The 20,963-nt window shown below is 41.1% G+C and overlaps 2 protein-coding genes across 11 annotated transcripts in view; one reads left to right on the forward strand and one right to left on the reverse strand.

Moving 5' to 3' along the window:
- TRMT1L (tRNA methyltransferase 1L) lies at positions 1–15,507 on the reverse strand. Of its 3 annotated transcripts, none has more exons than XM_014260040.2 (16): positions 15,240–15,507; positions 12,673–12,825; positions 11,724–11,834; positions 10,066–10,179; positions 9,028–9,092; positions 8,546–8,675; positions 6,979–7,102; positions 6,501–6,580; positions 6,007–6,253; positions 5,153–5,365; positions 4,182–4,372; positions 2,844–2,922; positions 1,993–2,159; positions 1,742–1,801; positions 1,263–1,389; positions 1–1,139 (listed from the first exon to the last, which is right to left on the reverse strand). In XM_014260040.2, the coding sequence occupies exons 1-16, from the start codon at positions 15,346–15,348 to the stop codon at positions 851–853; spliced, it is 2,259 nt and encodes a 752-aa protein (XP_014115515.1). In that variant the 5' UTR covers positions 15,349–15,507; the 3' UTR covers positions 1–850. The 3 variants fall into 3 exon arrangements, with proteins under 3 accessions (XP_014115515.1, XP_014115517.1, XP_014115516.1); XM_014260042.2 differs by lacking the exon at positions 15,240–15,507 and adding an exon at positions 15,039–15,222; XM_014260041.2 differs by lacking the exon at positions 15,240–15,507 and adding an exon at positions 14,193–14,251.
- SWT1 (SWT1 RNA endoribonuclease homolog) overlaps positions 15,450–20,963 on the forward strand; it is a 26,656-nt gene continuing 21,142 nt past the window's right edge. For 4 of the 8 annotated variants that reach the window (XM_005531311.3, XM_014260013.2, XM_088060325.1 and 1 more), the window contains exons 1-5: positions 15,450–15,573; positions 15,902–16,034; positions 16,391–16,465; positions 18,544–18,596; positions 19,300–20,038. In XM_005531311.3, coding sequence (XP_005531368.1) covers positions 16,400–16,465; positions 18,544–18,596; positions 19,300–20,038 — 858 coding nt within the window. In that variant the 5' untranslated portion in view covers positions 15,450–15,573; positions 15,902–16,034; positions 16,391–16,399. Of the gene's footprint in view, positions 15,599–15,679; positions 16,035–16,390; positions 16,466–18,543; positions 18,597–19,299; positions 20,039–20,963 lie in introns of those variants that run through there. The other 4 variants (XM_014260010.2, XM_014260012.2, XM_014260011.2 and 1 more) reach the window with 4 other exon arrangements.

Consider the following 20,963-nt stretch of genomic DNA (forward strand, 5'->3'; position numbering starts at 1 on the left):
CTCATTTGGCTGGAATGCTGCCATGTATTTAAAGAAACCAGGACCGCCATCACCTGGCAGCATTGCTCGTTCACAGAAGAGATCTTAGCTCAGACTTACTATTGACAACTCACCACAAAACTTCACCAGAATGTCCACTGTGGTCCCTTGTCCCTTTCTGCCGCACACAACCACTGTAAGCTCTGAGCAGACAACTAGAGTGACTATACAATTCACTATGGTTTGGTTACAAACTGAAGTTTGGTAGCAGCCATGTCACCACTTCTTCCTGTTCTCCTGGGATCAGCTCCTGCCTGGAGGCAGAGCCCTGGAAACAGACCTGAATGCAGTTACATGTACAAACTTGGAGCTACAGCTGCACCCAGGCAGGACTCCCTGGCTTTAACTCAGGACATTTTATCCTGTGTTATTTTATTACCTTAATATGCCCTCTCTCTGGATCATAGCTGGCCAGGTTTTAGGAATGATGCATTTTAGGAATAGGCTGTTTCACAATAATCTCATATTCCAAAATGCTGAACACTTTTGACCCTGTCTCCCCTCCTGGATGCTGTGGTGGCAGTAAAGCTTGGACAGACTGGGAGGTAGCCTCCATGCTTCAGTGTGAAAAGGAGGTGAGCATAAAAGTAGGTAACTCCACAGCCTTCCCACAGTGTGGATTTCATGACCACAGCCATACTGGGATCAGGGCTAAGTTGTGCTACCTAAGTCTAAACTGTCCCTTTGAGTACAACAGGCAGGTCAAAATGGTCAAACTCCAGCTTGGGAGGAAGGAGTGGACTACTGTAACAAGTTGTGCTGAAAGTCTGTAACATCCTGATAAACAAATCCATCTGCATTAATTAGCAGCTCAGTAAGTGGGGTAGGCAGCAGCGACTCCAGATTTATCATCTTCCACTAACTCAGCCTCCTCCACCTTGATCACTGTAGCAGCTGGAACCTCTCCTCCCACCTGGATCTCTCCAGGGAAGTGCACAGGGCCTTCTGCCTGTGCCCCCACGTAGGTTGGAGTACTGTACTTCATGAGAACAGTCTTGAACTGCGCCAGGGGTGCATTGGTACGGACTCCCATGGGGTCAAAGTGGGTTCGGCTCACGCGGTATCCATCCTCTGACAGATAGTACAGGAACTTATTTAACCTGGGAAGAAACATAGCAAAACCAAACCCCACATTTAGAATGGACGTGGTGCTTACAGGGCTGACTCAGAACAAGCTGTGTGTGTCAGTGTCAGACCAGGCTGGAACGTGAGCCCACACTTACTTAGGCATGTTCATGCCCTTGATGCTGTGCCGGTGGATGTTGTAGTAGAACGGGGGGTGCTCAGCACTGTGCTCGGCCCGCTGCCGCTTCGCTGCACCGCGAAGCACCTCCTCACTTTTCCGTTTCCCTGCACCACAATGAGGCCACAGAAACCACTCAGTACTCACAGGCACCCCAAAAATGCCAGCAAAGCCTCAGACAAAAACACAAAAACAAAGCCACACAGCATCTTCAGCTGTGTGTCTGCTTTTGTAAGCCAGTGTTTGCAGAGGTAAAATCTGGCCTGAATTTAATCAACAGGCCATTTTCAGTAGTAACAAATAAATTAAAGTGACCTTCATGAAGTATTTGGCATTCTGCTTTTATCAAGAAATACAATTCTGGATAAAGATAAAATAAAATCAGTACTGGGTGGGGAAAAAACTTCAGAGTGCAATACTGTTAAATATAAAAAAGCTACACCAAAATGCTCCACTTACCATGTACCAAGTAGGATTCTGCAGAAGTATTTGGTGTTCTAATATATACACCACACTCTTCTGGAATACAATTAGAATGCAAAATTAATTCTACTGTAAAGTGGCAAAATGCTTTAATTACACAGAAGGAAATAATTATTCAATAAGGCATTTAGCTCTATGGATATGCTGCTGTTAAGTTCACAGATCAGCATCTCTAAAAATCACCACAAAGCCAGTCGTCTCTGTGAACAGGCTGCCCCTTTTCTTACCTTGTTTGTTCTCGTCACCAGGACTGTGAGTAGAAAGATGTTTGAGAGTTGTGCACTCTGCTTCACAAACTAACGTCTTCAGAAGTGGCTGAGCTTCATCCAAGCCATACTGCACAGCCTCCAGGAGCATCCTCCTGAGGAATCCAGTGTTAAAGAGAGCTCCTGACCTATGAAACAAAAAAGAAGTCGAAAGTTTAGGCTTCTTAATGGAAGCTGCTCCAAAATTCTCTTGCCCAAATTGATTAGCCGTTATGTTACACTGTTTTTTTTGCAATGACAGCAACACTGATCTTGTTTAAAAAAAATAAATCAAGATCTCAAGAACATTAATTTTATTTCTGCCTTAAGATGTTGAGAAAGTCATTCAACACCCGCAAGAAAGGTACTGTTGATTGCCAATCATTTTTAATACTGATCTGAAATGGTTAAAAGACTTAAAAATATTTATTCTTGTTTCTACAAATATTAATTTCAAGCAATATAATATTTATTACCAGCAGCACATGTAATGATTTATTTAATGAATTCTCCACAAGTATAGAGTAACAAGAGTTACTTAATATTTGGCAAATAAAGGAGCACAGAGGCAGGTTCTCCTGTGCAGGACATACTCCGTAAGTGCACTGAATGTGAAATTTAAAACGTGTTACTATTTATTAACTGGTTTGAACGAAAGGAAAAACTGAATACCCCACTATATTCAGATCCACACTCAGTTTCCTGAGCTCCTCCTGATTGCTGTACCTCCTTTTGTATTGCTAAAATAAAAACCGTTACGGTATGAACAGCTGAGCTTCAGAACTCCTGGACCCAGAGTGACTCTCCAAATGTGTCCTGTGATGTGAACTTACCAGAGAGGACCAAGAAGCACTGCAGTCTTCCCAGGCATGCTACCATGGCAGTCACAGGGCAGCTGCTGGTAAGGGTTTTCTGCAGTAGAAAAACAGCATTTAAATTGTTTTGAAATAGCCAGTCATACCTGTGTTACTGCAGAGATGATACAGATAGATGCAGTGGGAGCTCACTTCAGTGAGGTATTTGGAAGGGCAACAGCAAAAGTGGTGACACTATTTTCACTTCTGCCAAGCAGCTCAAGATGAGATTTAGTGACCGATGACTTAATCGTTAATCGGTGTTAAAACACTGAAGAAAAGAAAGCAACATAACTTCCCTATGTTTCTTTCAGGTAACAAGGAAAGTATTTGCCTTCCTACTGTTACATAAGCAGCTGTCCAGGTTAACAGTAAGTGCCAACTAAAAAATCTGAAACATCAGCCAGTTACATCTGCAAATTACAGTCCACCTATGAGACTTTAAGCCCTGTGCAATTAAGGCATTAAGCAAACAATTAATTTACAAATTAAGATCTTTACCATAACACCATACTCAGCTGCTCATCCCCATCCTTTAAACTTCTATGTTATTTTTAACAACTTTTCAATACCAGGTTCATTGCATGCTCAGACATCTGACTGAGCAGGGCAAAGACACCATGAGTTGACAACAAGCTATCCAAGAGCCTCCAACTTGGAAACAAGGTTTTAGGGTTTATATTCATTTAAACTAGCATCTCCAGGAGTGCAATTTTTGTCTCCCGCCTTTGCTAATGTGAGTGTGGAGACAGCCCGCTAACAACAGCAGAGGAAAGCCAGACTGCTCAGTCCACTGGATGTTAAGGAACTGAAATGCAGCAGAAAAGCAATCTGACACTAAAAGCTGCTGTCTGGAGGAACTCAAGAGTATCAAAGGCTACCCCCCTCCTGGGGCTTTTCCTGAAGTGGCAGATCCATGGAAATACCAGGCATCCTGGCAGCTCCAGCAGCTAGAGCAGGCTGGGAGGATGTCCTGTGTAGAAACCAATCTCAGAATAGTTTCCACCCACTGCTACCCCCTGTCATGGGCAGGGACACCTTCCACTATCCCAGGCTGCTCCGAGCCCTGTCCAACCTGGCCTTGGACACCTCCAGGGATTGGGCAACCACAACCTGAGTAATTTGAACCACAAATCCAATTCATTTACAGGAAAATCCATACAGACAACTGATCCAGCTCATGGCCATGAAGCACAGTGCCCTCTCCACCTCACACAAACCACTCATTGTTACTTACAAGGGAATTGTTACTAATAGGATGTAAATATAAACAAGATACAGAACAGAGATGCCAAGCGTAAAGGAAAAGCCATTTACCTTCCATCATATTGCCCTCTTTCTGGAAAACCCTCTCTTCACACCACTGGCAGTGGATGAGGTATCGGACCTTCTTTGCTGAATCATCTGCAGGGGTTGGGCCCCGTAAAACTCTGACCACCACCAGAACAAAATGTTCCAGAGCTACTGCCAGCAGCACTTCAATGCCTTTGTTACAGCGAGTTGCAGCTCTAGGGGGATAAACACACGCAAAAAACAAACTGTACTGTATTCAGTGGGCCAACACTGCCATGGACACCTGAACCTACTACACAGTTCTTGAGCTCATCCACTTCCTAGAGAGAGGTACTGAAGATTTGAGAGATCAGGAGGAAGTGTTCTTTCTGAAGTGCCTCATTTTGTGGCCTTCTGGGCAGGCCAAGCAAATCTAATTTTGATTCTTTTTATAACAGCTAGAAATACTGGTCTGCCACCTGCATCATCGTATGTGCAGGGAGAGTACAAGGGAAATCTAAACATGTTCAGGTCAGCATTTGTGCTTTGGCATTCTCAAAACCTCTGGTGATTTAATTTCCTCCTCATCTTTCCCAAGCAGTTGTCCCATCCTCTTGCCTGTACCTTTTTTCACCAATTAGGTTTTTGGTCTTCATTTATTTAACAGACTGAGTTTACTGAGAGAATCTATATGCAAATAACCGATTTCACAAGTCAGTAATCACATCCATCTTTTGAACCTCAAGTGTGAGGATCTGGTTCCACTGGAGCAAGTCTAACTGAAATGCTTAGCTAGAAGCCATTCAAGCAGTTTATTTTGTATTTAGTAAGTCCTATAGAGCTCTAAAATGGCAAAATTGATAGAGAAATAGAAGAGTTTAAGTCTGGATTTTTTTTCCACATTACCATCCCATCCTCCCTACCCTATTGATGCATTTTCACCTTGCCCAGTCATTAATTATTTCTAATAATTACTTAATAATTTTTTACCCTAATTGGAAATGGTTTACCAGTACCTTGTGACAGCAGCAATTACAGTCCTGGCTGCCAGCTCCTTGTAGTACTCAGTTCTGACAATATTGCAGCCATAGTGACGCAGGGCCACGTGCTGAGCCTTGGCATAGAGGGAGCTGATGTCTGTGGATGTCAGTGACACAATCCCAAGGTTTCTAACGTTTCTAAAGGCAGAGTCCAGGTAATTCACAGAAGTTCCAAAGGGGTCCAAATGGCTGAAAAGAAAGGATGTACCATTGAGTGTCTATAAATGCTCCAGAGTCTGGCTTTACACTAAAGAAAACACTGTTTTATAACCTTCACCTATGATCACATTTAAAACAGAAAGAAGGAACAGGACCAGAACTTCCAGCACTGCTTAGATCTGGATGTTAGTCATTAATAATACAAAAAAATCGTATCACTTATTTTGGTATCTGTATAGGGTTTGAATGAATGCACCTATATACCCAACCTGGAAGAATCAAGCCTGCTTTAATTCAAAGTTAATATGCTGCAAAACGGATAAAAACAAGATATGCAACAAAAAACCAATTTTAACTACAAGAAGTTTAAAAAAAACCCAAAACTGATTTGGTATTTCCCTTCAGCAAACAGACAATAAAGTTATAAAAAAAACCCAGCCGGGGTTAAAATTTTCATGTATATTTATAATCCATCCTGAATGTCAGAAAGACATTTTTCTGTCGCTTTCTGAAACATTTAAAATTGAAGTTCTGTCCCCACACCATTTATTGGACAACAAAATTACATTTCAAGTGACTGTTCCAATTTCTCCAAATTATCATATACTGGAAAATGGGGTGGGGTGTGTCATTACCAAACCAGAAAACTGATAGAAAAATTCAACACTTACATAAAATCAAATGATCTCAAATGCATGACAACATTGGCATCCATTTTTGTCACCTCAATGGTGTCACTATTTTCTTCTCCGTTTCCCACCGTTTCATCATTGTCTTCTTCCCTAATGTTCAGTTTCACCTTCATTTTGTTTAAATGACAATTTTCCTTAATCATTGTCACAGAATTTTCATTACAGTCATTAATTGTTACTTTCACAGAATTTCTGAGGTGCTTTGCCCACTGCAATCCCATGATACCTGAGGAAAAACAGAATTTAAGGACATTAAGACAACTGATTTTAAGAAGACCACTGAACTTTAATATTATTTACAGCCTTTTTAAAATACAAATTTTGACAGCTGTCTTTTTGTATGGAAGCTTCCCTGCCTAAGGAAGAAAATTATTGTGTACCTCATTATTTTTGAGCATGTGATGTCAGTTATGAATTTCTGCTGCTTCCACCTATTTGGTTAGTAACCAAAATATTAAAGAAATGGACTTTACCAGTGGCACCAAAAGCATCCAAACATTCAATGGGTTTGCGCTCCCCAGCAAGCACAGCCAGTGCACAGAATATCAACTGCCTGGAAGATAAAAAATGGCCATGGTAAGTTGAGAGAACATTTTTATTTCCTTTTCCCTATTTATGTCCCTTTAACCTAACAGTGGAATATTTAAGCTAAACTCCACCTTTTACAGGAAGAACTGTAAATCACTATGCTGAAAAACTGAATTCTACAGCAGAGTATTCTTAAGGTAAGCTCTACTAATTACAGGAAAATACTTATTACTTCAGAAATTACACTATTTCACGTATAGTGTTCGTCGGTATAAATATTATTTGTCAAGAAGAGTTTTCTGATGAGAAATTCCTTTCTCCTGCCCTCTGAACAGAAGTTTAGCATGGTTGCTTTTCAAAACATATTTTTCACTACAAACTCACCATCCCTCTGATGCATCCTCCCACTCCCTGCTCTCTCACCTGTTGAGTTTCATTTTAGGATTAAAATAGGAATCTGTTTTCTGGGGTGTGGAGTAGTTGGGAAGAACCTGCACATCTGTGGCTGACTCTTTCACCACTTTGTAAGATGACTTGGGAGCACGAACTGAAACAAGTAATTGAGGCAGAAGTAAACAATCAGTGAGAACTGAAATTGTTATTAACACAGTTGGTAAATTACATTTAAAAACTGCTCCTGTAAAGCAAGAATTCTGCATTATGCTGCAATCCAACAGCACATGGACCAATATACAAGGATGAGGGGGGAAGCAGGCAACAATTTATCTTCTAATCTCCAAAGTGGCAAGTAAGGATCATGCTCTATTCACCATTTTATTCTCATAAAACATCCATTTTGTTCCTCAGTTGGGCTCTTATGTATCCACTCCAGTTTAAGAAAGCCAGCCCCTGAGCCTGAGGTTTAGCACATTTGTTTTGCATGTTTAAACATGATAAATTGCTAATTAATTAAAACTCTGTTACCGTAGTCCTGAATGTGTCTCAGTGAACTGCATGAACAGCCCCATGAAATGTGCATAAATAGCACAAGCACATGGACAATTCCAGCACCGGAGCTCTGTGTAAACAGCCTGTGGCAGAACTTTCAGATCTGAGAGCTGTAAACACAGGCTGCCGTTCCTCTGAGCATTTCATCCCCAGTCTAAATTGTACCTAGGACAACCAGGAAAAACTTGTATCAACTGTTACCTTCCAGTGCTCACCCTGCCTCTCTCAGGGCACACACACATGTGGTCTATCTGCTCCACCTTTGGGGGCCCCAAGAGCTGCCAAGAGCATACAGATTACAAAACCTCTAGATTTCTCCTCCCACCGTGAGGAAAAATTGCCTCATGCATTTTGTTAAAAAATGCTAAATGGGCCATTCTTCACTCACAGCTCTGAAGGGAAGCACACAGATATCAATGTATTTCACAACACAAAATCTATAAAGACATGGAATATGGTACTACTATCTCTTTTCAGACATGCAAACTGATGCCCAGGCATCAAACTACTGGCATTCCAGTTATTTAAAGATGTTTTAAACCTAGTTTATGCAAGTTTAGAAACCAAAGTCTCATTCTGGACAAAGTCAGGTAGGATTGTAATTTACCAAAGAACTATTGACACCTCTATCATGACTCTTTGGGACTGAAAAAATACCAACTTGTTTTGGGAACCCAGGCTAGTGCAGTCTGGATAAAAAACAAAGCATTCTTACACTGCAGAAAGATTTACTCCAAAATTTTTTTCTGTGGATGCCATGTCCCTCACTCTTTTGGAGACACACAAGCTGGTACTTACAACATTAAGGGTGAGGGGGGTAAGCTGTCAATAAGAACACAAGAACTGGTCAATGCAAGACTAAATCATAACTCTGCTACACCTCTGATGAAACAAAATGTCTGAAATATTAAGGGCAGATTTTTCATTAGAAAGGCTAACTCTGTTTCTGAATTTTTCCCATGTCTCCCACCCCTTACCAACAGTTACTGTACATTGTATATGACAGAAAAAGACTGAGTATTTCCTGTCAGTCAGAGCTCACCTGTGATAAACCTCGACTCAGTCTCTCCTTTATTCACGTGACGATTAATGTGACCTATCATGTCAGTTCTTCGTACTATAGTCGCTGAGCAGATGATACAGTGGTAATGAGCTCCCATCTTTGACAATGTCTGTAAAATAGAGTCTTTTACATAGTTTCAGAATACATAAAGTATGGCTGAAGTAGAACTGAACACAGGCATATGAGAAATCCTCTGTTTCTTAAGTCTAGAGCATTCAAAATATCTGGAATCTACAGCCAGAGCTGATCTAGGCAGCTGCCCCCACAATGAGAGAGGTACAACCACAAGCGGCTACCCAAGGGTTCTATCACACATCCTGGACCAACAAGCTTTTGGCATCACACACAGAGGAGCAAGATGTATTTGGTGACTAAGCAGATATCCAAAGTTCCCCTCAGTCACCCACTGACTTCCCCCACTTTGCAAAGTAACAAGAATTTCTGTAATTCAGCATTTTTACCTGGTCTCCAACAAGATTGGGTTTTACTGGCCGACAAGATAAGTGACAGATGCACATTCTGTACCCTGGAAAACAAATGCCATCTCAGAACAGGAAATGAGCAGCATGTCTGTGGCCTGCACCACATGCTCTCACTTCAGATTTCACAAGACAGCAGTAAGAGAACATCAGCAATTATCTGGTACTTTCACTCTCTGCACAGGGAAATTTATCAGCTAATTATACATTTTAAACTTTAAAATGCAAAGAATTTAAAATTTATTTTAATAAAGTCTCTGAGCATCTTACAAAGCTACACCAAGTCTCCAGTTCAAAAGTACCTGTCTTTCACAAGAATACTGTTACCTGGCAAAAAGACTTGTGTGAAGACTCCTATAAACATATGTTCCACAGTTAAAGAAAATCATAATGAGATACCTGATACTCCAGTCAGAACATTTATTATTCAACTTTATCTTGCCCATCCTCTAAATAGTCACTTTATTTCCAACAAACCCATACACCTGGATTTTTAGAAAACACACTCTGCTCACTTTATCTCCCTTCCTAAACTTCTTTCAGGGATTTTAATGCATCTTACAAGCAGATCACAGAGTTTATTAAAAAACAATTAAAGCTACTAGATACTGATACAACATAAAGACTTCAAGTGTTTATCGGAAAACCAGGGAATCCTTATGATCGACCAAAACTGACCACCCCTGTGTGTCTGATTATTATTAATATATAACTTTTATTGAAGTAGTTTTCAATACACACACACATTTTAAATTTTATGGTAATTTTCTTGACATGCCAAGCAATTACTGGTGTTTTTCTAAAGAGAAAATGCACAATTGTAACCATTTTGGCTGGAGAATTAATAGTTATTTCACATTTACATTTTACATCCCACCTCAAAATTCATTCTGTCAAAATATAGTTCTAATTCAGAGCTGGTAACAAAATGTTTAAGTCGAGAGGAATTTTAAAAGATGAAACACAGAATATACCCATAATTTCTTCTAGTATTTACTATTCAAACTCAATTGCCATTACCTTCAAATTCAACAGAAACCTTCCAGTGCAAATTCTGCAAGTGACGATGGAGTTTGTGGCTATAGCAAGCTTTGAATTTCTCCTCAGGACACAACGGACAAGGCTTCCTTTCATCTGAAAATACAATTAAAAACTATGAGAAATGCAGTTACCACTCATATTAGCTGAGATGCAGGCCAAGAGAAAAACGGCTGAAGGTAAAATCAACACGAGTTAAGAGATTAAATCCTCAGGGAACATTCTATTTCAACTTCAAATTTATAGGTTGCCTCTTTCTGCTCCATAGAATATAGACCAAAATCACTGTAAATTTAAAAATCATTAACTTCTACAACCTTTGGGTTTTGGTTTCTAGTATTTTTTACTCCAGCAACATGAGGCTAATGAAACTTCTGAATAGTACTGAGGAACAATAGAACTTTACAGATGACATACAAAAACTTGAAATGATTAAAAAAAACAACAAACCAAAACCCCCGAGAAATCAGGAGGTTAGAACAAGGCTTTGTTGCTCCAGCTCCTGGATCTTTTGGAAAAAACAAGCAGCTGATACCTATTTAAGCTGCAAAAAAAGGGAATGTACCCTATATAAAATAATTCTGAAAACCAGAAAATAATTCTTGAAAATCCTGTATGTGAGACAAAAAGCAAAGGCAAGGCTGTGTAATAAACGTGTTGAAGCCTTTGAGTACTAACCTAAATAAAAGCTAGCTGAATGTCAAAAAACCTCTCAGGTAGCATTTAGCAGAACAACAGAATAAACCATAAATTAATTTTTTTGGTAATTTTTTTACAAAACCTCCTTGTAACTTTTTTAAATTCTTTTTGTTTCTTTTTTCTCTCTCTTGATTCTGCTGTACTTCTTCTGTACTTTTTTTCTCCTGGATTTCTCAGCTTCTCTGAACTGAGCTCCTTGGGGATACTCCTTCACGGGGAGTCCCGCATATCACAGTCCTCCAGGTCAGAACAAAAACTCCAAAGCCTGTTAGGATCGTGTTTCTCATGTTTATTAGGATGTTATCACAAAACATGGCAGGTCTTTCCAGACTTTCTGCATAAGTTTAATTCACCGCAATCTGGCTCATTTTTTTCTGATGGTACAAAATGGCCTTGTGGCTCACTTTGGCCTTTGAAGATGCAAAGTGGCCCTGAACCATGCAGCTCTTTTATCTTTATACTCATTCTTATCCAATTAACAATAGACACGTACATTATTTTTCTTAATGACCCAATGACCCATCACCTGTGTGCTGCACTGCGGCATTTTCTATCAAATCACCTACTATTACCCAAAAACCTCTAGAAGAACATGAAGAAAAAGAAGGAAAAGAAATAACATTCTAAATCCTCCATCTTGTCTTCTGCTTTCTAAACTAACTTAAACTTTAAACTATAACTTTTTCACCCAGTGACTTAAGAAAACTCTCTAATCTACACACTCACACCTTTAGCTTTTCTATTTAACAGTTGTTTTCATGTATCACCATGAAAACATGCTCATAAATTTCATATTGTATGAAATTCAGTGTTCTTCTGGATCTCAGAGCTAAGCATCAGAAACAAGGGCACACACTCTGTGTTTCAGACTCCAACACAACTTGTGTTTAAATATCATAAATATATGTAGTGCGTTAAAATTTAAAGGAAAATGTAAATACCTGTAACATGAAGATCTGTGTTCTGGGACACTGCTGTGGACAACTCACCTTCTCTCAGGTCAGCCAGTTTCTCTAGATCAGCAAGGTGTCTCTGAATTGAAATATGTTTGTCTAAAAAAACCCCAGAAATATTTAGAAGTTAAACATTCTTAGTTTAAAAATTGTTCTTAGCTTACTGCTACTTTTTTATGCAACATTTCAGATCTAGCACTATTAGAGAATGACTGTAGTAGTGATTGGAATACTTGTTTTTGTTGTTTTACTTCCATGGCAGCAGGAATGACTACAAAAATTATCCCCAGAGTAGCTGTTTAATAAGATCCATATATTTTCATATAGTACTACTTCCTTTGACACACAAACTTTCTCAGATAGAAAGACCCTCTTTAAAAAAAAACAGCTGAAAAGATCAAGTCACATTCCCTTTACACCTGGTTTTACTACTAAGCATTGTTAGTGAACACAAGTAATGCACAAAAGCAGTACAAAAACATCATATGAACTGACTGGCAAAACTAAGTATCAACTAAAACTGGACTAAATTTAAGAACAGTTATTCACTGTGGAGCCAGGATACATTAAATTCTAACATTTTTTTCTTTCCCTTAGTAAACAGTTTAACCTTTAAATCTACCTCCTGATTTTTCAACTTATCAGTCAGAATTTGTCACTACCAAGAAAATTATGCTGAAATCTGCTTTATTGATTCCAGCACACAGAACATCCCAGTCCACTGTAACACAGATTCTGTAGCAATTTTAAGCTGTACAATGTTTTCCTGGATAAATCTTCAGGTTTTCTTGTGCTGACAAAGCAATTGATCCACGTAGTTAGGATACAGAGGTGAGTTTTAAAATGAGATTACTCACATTCCCTTTATCTTTCCTCCCTAGTATTTCTATCTTTCCTCCAGCACATGACACAAATATTAAAGAGTTTATTAGCAAACCTCTTGGGTAATCAGATGATACATCCAAAATGTTGCTATCAGATTCTCTTGGGCATTCTTCCTCTGCTCCTTTTTCTTCAGCTTCCAATTCTGACTTGGGAATTTCCACATCAATGTTGTTGCTTTTCGCTTTTTCAGAGACCACCAAACCATCTTAAAACAGAACAAAAACCCAGTAAATGTTGTTGATGTAACTGAACTATACAAATATGTTCATTTGTTTCCAATAATCTGGTGCTGACTACAAGCATAAAGGAGGAAAAAAATTATGTAGGAGAATAGTATGAGATGAATTTTCACTCCCAATTATCCTTGGAAACCACTGTGGAATAATGTCATCCTGGACAACTGAAATGACTATTCATGCATCAGTATCAGATGTTTAAGGTGAACAAAATAACATTTACATATTATTTTCTGGCAGGATGCAGTGAAGCAAGGCAAAGCAGGGAAGGAGGAGCTCCAAATTCTCCTGACAATTTACTATCGGCTAAAAAAAATTTGACAACAGTTTAGAACTGTTAGAATTCATGATTCAAACAATATGAAGGAAGAGATTAAGGCAGGAATTTGCTATCAGCACATGCAGTGATGAGGGTATGTGCTGGTGCCATCAGCATTTGCAAATGAATGACTTCCTTGGGCAGTACAAGATGGGCCTGTTGAAGAACTTCAAGCACTTAAAGAGGCTGAGAGATGGGGCAATAAAATGATGACAATAGTCAAAACCAGGGAAAATAACTGAAGGAAGAGGTAGAAATCCCCAGGTGTGGTCTGAGAGGATGTAAGAAAGCACTAGGAAAGGGTTCAGAAAGCCACGTAAATCTATAAATATTGTCCTGCTCCCAGCAGGATTCCAGGGGACAGGTGAGACTAATGAAGTTTCACCACAGGTAACAAGAAATAAAGCTCTGGCATCGCTTTGCAACTGAGAAGCAACAGAGCAGGCCAAGGCTCTTCTGCCTGGATGGGACAGACTGGAGGTGCAGAGAGAGCACAACAGACAACCACACGCTGTCTTATCCCACCACAGAAACTAGGATGCACCTCATGGAGAAAATATGGATCTATAAAGTGGATCTCTGGATTTGGCAGGGAGCAACCTGGGGTAGTGGAAGGTGTCCCTGCCTATAGCAGGGGCTGGAACAGAATGGGCTTTAAGCTCCTTTCCAACTCAAACCATTCCATGATTCTCTGATTTAATTGGTCTTCCCTATCCACCTATTCCTGACCACAACTTAAGACAGACTAGCAGGATCTTACAGCAGTTCTTCAGATTCCCCTGGACTACTTTTGTTTGTTTTCTTTTAAACATTGCTGTTGGGTACAAAGATCTGTCATTATGAAAACTAAAGAGAAAGAGAAAATGGAAGGAATACCTCACGACAGGGGCTCAAGAAACTTGAAAAACAGAAGCACAGAGTAACATTATTCTATGTAACTCAAAATCTATCAGGAGATGCACTGCTCTGCAGAGATTGTTGCTGTGTTCCTCACAGAGCTTTTTTAAGCTGACTCACCTAAGATTTGCATTACTTAGTCCTCCATTAAAAAGTTGCAGGATTCCCGGTGACAGTTTCTACATGCTTTATTAATATAAAGATAGAAAGAAAACGGGTAAGTAAAAGCATGTTTGGTAAGAAATCCCTAACAGCTATTGATTAGTTGGGAGAAAAGTGGAAACAGTTACAAAAATGCATAGTGAGAGCACAGCAGTGACAAAAAACTTGCAGAGCTGGACCACCTGAATCTTCAGAGCACGTGGAGAGGTTAAAATGGTTGAAAAGGACAATACGCATATATGTAAAAAAATCCAGTTAATATGTAAATCTACAAGGAAAGAAGCAAACTTTCTCACTGAATGAAGAAGAAAAGCAGGCTCCTACCGAACCAAGACCACCGGAATTTTTAAAAGTCCATCAGGAATCACTGATTATGCACTAACAGAATAAGGCTTCAGAGAGCCTAAAGTATACTTACACGAGAAAAAAAACGAATTAGAAGAGTCAGTTCACTCGAACCGTAATGCTGCAGAAGCAAAGGGCTGGCAGCAAGAACTCATTTGGGGAGCTGGAAGTCGAGCAAAACCAGTTTATAGAATCCCAGAGCGGGTCAGGTCGAAAGGACCACTGCGGTCCAACTTCCCTGCTCCAGGAGGCTCGTCCCTGAGCACATGGCGCAAACACGTTTCGGTTTAAAAAACTGCGGGGAAAGATGCGCGGCTGAGCCCGTGCTACCCAAGCCGCACCTCGGGCTCCCCATGGGACCTCATGGAATATGAGATTATCAGCAAAATGATCAGCAAAGGCAAAGTATCGTTAGGTCTGGGGAAGAAAGAAGCGATAGGAGCGCGGGTTCGAGCGTACCGAGGCCCAGCAGGAACACATGTGGCCCCGCACCACGCTGGGAAAATGGGAGAACCGAGAGTCTGCGCCTCTCAGGGCTTCCCGGCGCGGGCAAACGGAGACGGAAAGCAGCCCCAAGGTGTAAATTCAAACCCGCCCGGGCTCGGCCCCAGCACGAAGGGCCCGACTCCCCCGGCCCGCCCGATTTCCGCCCGCTCTCACTGAGCGCCGCCGGCTCGTCGCCGCTTTCATGATCACGGTCGTGGTTCTCCTCCTCCTGCTGCTCCTGCCGCCGCTCCAGCGCGGCCTCTGCCGCCTCTAGCGCTGCCATATTCCCGGCGAGGAGCCAGCACGCTGAGAGCAGCCCGCGCGGCCCGCTCCGCCTACACTTCCCAGCCGCGCCCGGGCCGGCCCGGCGCGCACCGCGGCGGAGGAGGAGCCGGGCCAGGCCTGGAGGAGCCGCTCAGGGCTCGGGGTGGCCGCTGTGGGCACGGCCCGAGCGGGCCGACTGGCCCCGACAGCCGATACGGGGCACGTTGGGGAGCGGCCGAGCGGGGTGAGGCGGGGCCGCACGGCGTCCTGTGAGTAGGGAGGAAGGGGGGGGAAGCTGTGCTGGCAGTGCCCCGGGTGCCTTGCGGGTCCTCGGGCTCTCCCCTCGGAGGGAGTGAGGCAGGAGGCTGCTGCCCCTCTGCCCCCTGTGGAGAGACTCCTTCAGAGCCCGGTGCTGCCTGCGCCTCAGGGCGGAGCCGCTCCCGGGCGCCCCTGCTCGGATCTGGGGGCTCCGGGTGAAGCTGTCCACAGCTCCCCTGAACTTCCTTGTTGGTGTGCGCTTATTTGTGTGGAGGGGCTGCTGCGGGATGTCACTATAATTCCTTCATCCGCAGGAGGGGCCGAAGGTGACAGTCACACAGTCAGGACTGCCTTAGAGAGTCACAGCTTCAGCTAGGCTGGAAAAGCCCTCCAAGCCCAACGAGTACAAGCTGTGCCCGATCTGCACCGTGTCACCTGCCCAGAGCAGTGAGTGCCGCTTCCAGCCCTTTCTGGGACACCTCCAGGGATGAGGACTCCAACACCTCCCTGGGCTGCCCCTTCCAATGTCCGACGGTCTTAAAAATTGGTTATACGACTCAGTGTTAAAGGATGCTAGTTTCTATTGGTTTGCTGGTACAAAATAGGTGTCTCTGGGGAGGTGTAGTCGCTGTCCTTTCTGCTCTGGCGGTCCCTCAGATGTGAATAATTAACCCTGTTGAGATCTGCTGTGGCTCTGTAATGAGAAAAGAAGACTACTATATTTTTCTCTATGCAGTTTTATGTCATCTGGACTTAAAAGCTTGAAACAAATAATGAAGACAACAGCCTTTTTCTCTTTGTAGGATTTGAAGATGTCTAAAAAGAAGCTGAAGAAAATAGCTGGAAAGGAAGTCTCTTTGGATGGCCAAGATGACAAAGTAGGAGCAAAAATATTATTACTTTTATTATCTTAATTAAAACACTTACATTCAAGAGAACATGAATTGTTTAGCTGCCTTGTTGTAGAAGGTTTAAGCCAATTTAAAGACCAGGGTCATAAAGAACAGCAGGAGGGTTGAGTTGGGCAGATAAATGTTTTTCTTCAGAGGCTGTAAGTAGCGTGGGTATCAGAAAATAAGAGACTTATTTATTTTAGTGTATCTTTGTGTTTGAGGGAAGTTGGGTTTAATACTGGTACTGAAACCAGTGCTGTTTTCTTGGACTGTTCTGTATCTTGGATCATATATCCTAATTTTCTGATTAACCACAAGTTGTACTTCACAGCATTTTGGTGAGCGACTCTCAAATATTTCCTTTTAGGGACTGAGACATAAATTAATGACGAAAATTCTCAACATATTCTAGTTCATACTTGTGAGTCAGCTTTCACTGAATCATGTGTGAAATGCAGGTGCTACAGGAGTTGTCATCTTTCTGGTCATACTTGTAGCTTCCTATTATTTTTTATTGTTTATGTTCACTTCTGACAAGTTATTTACTCTCAGAAGTGCAATACATTGTTGATAAATCGGTAGTTTAATAAATCCATGCTTAAATTTGCTAGATTTTTTCCCATGGGATTTTTCAAGGAATATGTATAAAGTGAGAAAGCTTTTATCAGTCTTCTCAAAATTTTTTTGCAAGTGTTAATAAATGAGCATGCTTATGGCCTTATAAACTGAATTATTCATGTTAGAAGCTTTTTGATCATAGGAAAAATGTTGTTCAAAGTCAAATGTTTGTAACTTGTTTCTTTCCCTGAATTCCTTACTACTATTCGATTTGTCTTTTAAAATTAACTTATCCTAAGGTGCATTATTGTTTTGGGGTTTTTTTTACTTCTGTAATACAAAGGATAAACACTTGGATTAAAACTTCATACTGTAATTTATTGCCATTGCTAATGCCTCACCAGTTTGAAGAATACAGCTTTAACAGCAAAGAGATTAGAAAATCTGTAATAGGAGTAAGTGTCCTGTAGTGTGATCTCAGCATGGGTGGGAGGAGCCTTATTCCCCAAACTGATAGTGCTGGGAGGAGAGGAACAGTAAGAAAATTTACATATGATGATTAAATTAAGTGAAAACTTTTGAGAAAAGGAGGAGATATGTTCAAAAGAAATATTAAAAGTGTTATGAAAATTCATGGTTGTTGGGGAATAGGCCTTGAAGAGAGAAATTAATAACTGAGCAGCTGGAAAAGGGTTTGTTGTTATCACCAGAAGTTATCCCAGCAGCATCATGAGCTCCATCTACCCCAAGGGAGCTCCTTCACTGCTTTCCAGCTGGTTGAGACAGCAGGGGGGTGCATATGACTTCGGGGAGAACATTTGCAATTGTCTGGCATTCTGTTTTTCCTGTTGCATTGCTGGTACTGGCCCTGCAGCTCCAGAACCAACCACGGTCCAAAGTTCTCAGAACTGCCTTAATTTAGGACTCCCCTGGTTTCTGCAGGCCTTTGATTTTTGCCTTAAGTGCTCTCTAGTGTGGAAGTAAACCAGCTAAGGCCTCTCTAGGTAGGAAAAATCACTGCAGCAGTGACCCAATGTCCTCACTGAGTCAGCATGCCCGTTACTGAAGGAGTGAATTATTTCTGAAAGGCTGAACTGTCTGGACCTTTCTTATCAAAAATAATCTATGTGTTGCCGTTCTCTGTTGTAACTTCCTACACCCTGCTGTGGTTTTCCTACAGTCGTATAACCCAGAGGTGTATAAAAGGTACTTGTGGGACTCATGGTTTTGCCTGAGAGCCTGTGAACTGATCATGGTAGGAATGTTACTATGTCAGATCTGTAGTTGTCATTGTTGATTCACTTTGTAAGCATTAAAGTGTTCAATAATTAAATCATAAAGTGCTGCTACACCCTTTTCACCCTTATCTTTGCATATACATCCTTGGCAGCCTTTGATGGCGTTTCTCTAAGCAGCCAAACCACCCAGTTGTGACATTGTCTTATGAAGGGTATTTTTTTAACTCCAGTTTCCTCTGTAAGCCCCTAAATTTTTTTTTTGTTCAGAGCTCTGAAGACACAAGATCTTACAAGCACACTGTGAAAGGAGAAACTCAGAGGTAAGAGAACTTCAGAGGTAAATTCTCAATCTGTCATTAAATAGAACTACTTAAAAATATAACATTTACAGACCATTTAATGCTGAACTGAAGAGTTTTTTCAACCTGTTCACCAAATAAAATATGGTGTTTTAACCAGTCTTTCTTTGGATATTTTAAACCTAGTGTATGGTAAATATAATTACTGAGTATTTTCTCTGCCCTTATAATAAAGTTTCCTAATAATTTTTCATATAATTCATAATTTCTGTAGAATGTTACTATATTCCCCTCCTTTTTTCCTTTTCCAAGTTCCCTGGTCAGTGCAGAATAAACAGTTTGAAAGCTCTGTGTGTTTTGGCACTGTGTGACCAAGCTGACCTTTTAGGTGACATACCCCTTTTATCACTGAACTGCTGTTAAAACTTACCTGTGCGATAAGAAATTTGACTATGTAGGGTGTCTCTCAAATTAACAGTGTATGCAGAAAAAGCTTTTTCTCCATTTTCTTAAAGCTAAAATGGCTGTATGATGGAGAAAGGTAAATCCAAAAAATGCTGTATCAAAATATTTTGATGGACTACTGTTGCTTCAAGTTCATATTTAAGGATATGGTGCTCAGAAACATTTAGCTCTGTCTCAGTCAAATTGTAGGTGCCTTTTTTGTTGCTCTTTTCTGTTAACTCAGCTAAATTACATTACTTTCTTCATAATGTTTCTGTAGCTCCAAACCAGAGAAAGATGGGCAAGAGAAGAAGCGACACCGAAGTTCTCGTGCTTTTCATGATGCAGATGGAAAATCCCAGGAAAAATCTCCAAAGAGAAGCAAAACCCTGGATGGTTCTTCAATTCAAACTGGAAAGCAGAAGAAAATAGTGATACAGTTTAAAGCCAAAGAAATCAAACATGGCAAAACCGCCCGCACTCCTGATGTGGTGACTGCCAGCAAGGAAGGAAGTCGCTTTGGTGGAATAGAAGGAAAAAAGCTCTGGCACAGCTTTGAACTTCAGAGGGACAAGGTGCTGAAGAAAAAGAGAGAGAAAGCTGAACTCTGTAACAAACTCAAGCTAAAAGCCGAGCAAGCTATGATAGAAAAGTTTAAGTCCTCTGTGTACGAGATACCACATAAAAAGGCAGAGGGCTCAAAAAAACGGAGTGAAGATTTCAAAATTCCCAAAAAGCCACCTGACAGCTGTGCAGGAACTAGGCATGATGATAGGCCTGCCAATAAGGATCCAAGTATATTATCTACCTTCTGGGAAGAAGAGGAGGAAGAAGGACATAAGGACTTTGCTGTGAAAAAGAGGCACGTGAGTAAACACAGATCATCACACTCCTCATCTGAAACTCTGCCACTATGGGACTCTCGGAAGCATAAAAAACATGGGACTGGTTCTCCTAAAGCTCGTAAGCACTCAGGAACTAAAGGAGACATGGAAGCCACAGCATTGTGTTTTAAGCAGGTAATGAGAACTCCGTTCTTTGTATTATGTAGATGCTTCAGGATGGTTTCTTAATGGCAGATGGATTTATATGAACAGACTGTCTTCTTATAGAATCAAGCCAGGTTTCATAGCTGACTAGGTGGATTTTTCTGATCCCAATGTAAACCTTGTTTCCATGTTTCTCAGCTAAATGTTAAACAGACCAGAAAAATAAAGGTCTCATATGTTGGGAGCATCTGCACAGATGCTTCCATGGCTTTGCTTTGCTGCTGGGGGTGTGGAATAAAGTTTAGGTATAAATCCAGCCAATTTTTTGTTTTGAGGTAATATGGTTATTTCATTTTTTGAATTAATAAACTGAACCAGTGAAAACTTGCTGCCAGACATAGCACTGCTAGCAGAGTGATGCCACGAGAGTTTGGGGTGGATGTGGGACTGAACTAGTATGTGTGAACTTCCCTTTTGTCTGTGATGGGTTTGTTTCTAAGCTCAGGTTGAGGTGCAGAGCCAAACACGAGCTGGATCTTGAGCATCCGAGTGTTTTTTTTTTCTGTTCTGGTGTAAATGCCCAGCAACCTTGGAGATTCCAGTTTGTGTTACAGTAGTGTGAGCATTTTTTGTGTATGGTAAGAGTTATTACATACAAAGCTGGGGAGTCATTGAGGTTGAAACACCAACCCCCTTGCTCAAGCAGGGTCAGCCAGAGCTGGTTGCCTCGTTGCCCAGGATAAAGGATAGAGAGTCCACAACCTCTCTGGGCAGCCTGGTCAAGCACCTTCAATGTGAAGAAAGGTGGGGGTTAATGTTCAGATGGAATTTGCTGTGTAATCCACTGTTAGTTATTTAAAAGAAAGCCACTCATCTAAGCCCTATTGAAATGATACTAATGGATGCTGGATGCTAAGTGGATGCTAAGAACTGTAGTTTGTTCCCTATTCACTCG

Source organism: Pseudopodoces humilis, chromosome 10, assembly GCF_049639895.1.
Source record: "Pseudopodoces humilis isolate 2021_Gansu_Grassland_sample_001 chromosome 10, ASM4963989v1, whole genome shotgun sequence".
Taxonomy (NCBI): domain Eukaryota; kingdom Metazoa; phylum Chordata; class Aves; order Passeriformes; family Paridae; genus Pseudopodoces; species Pseudopodoces humilis.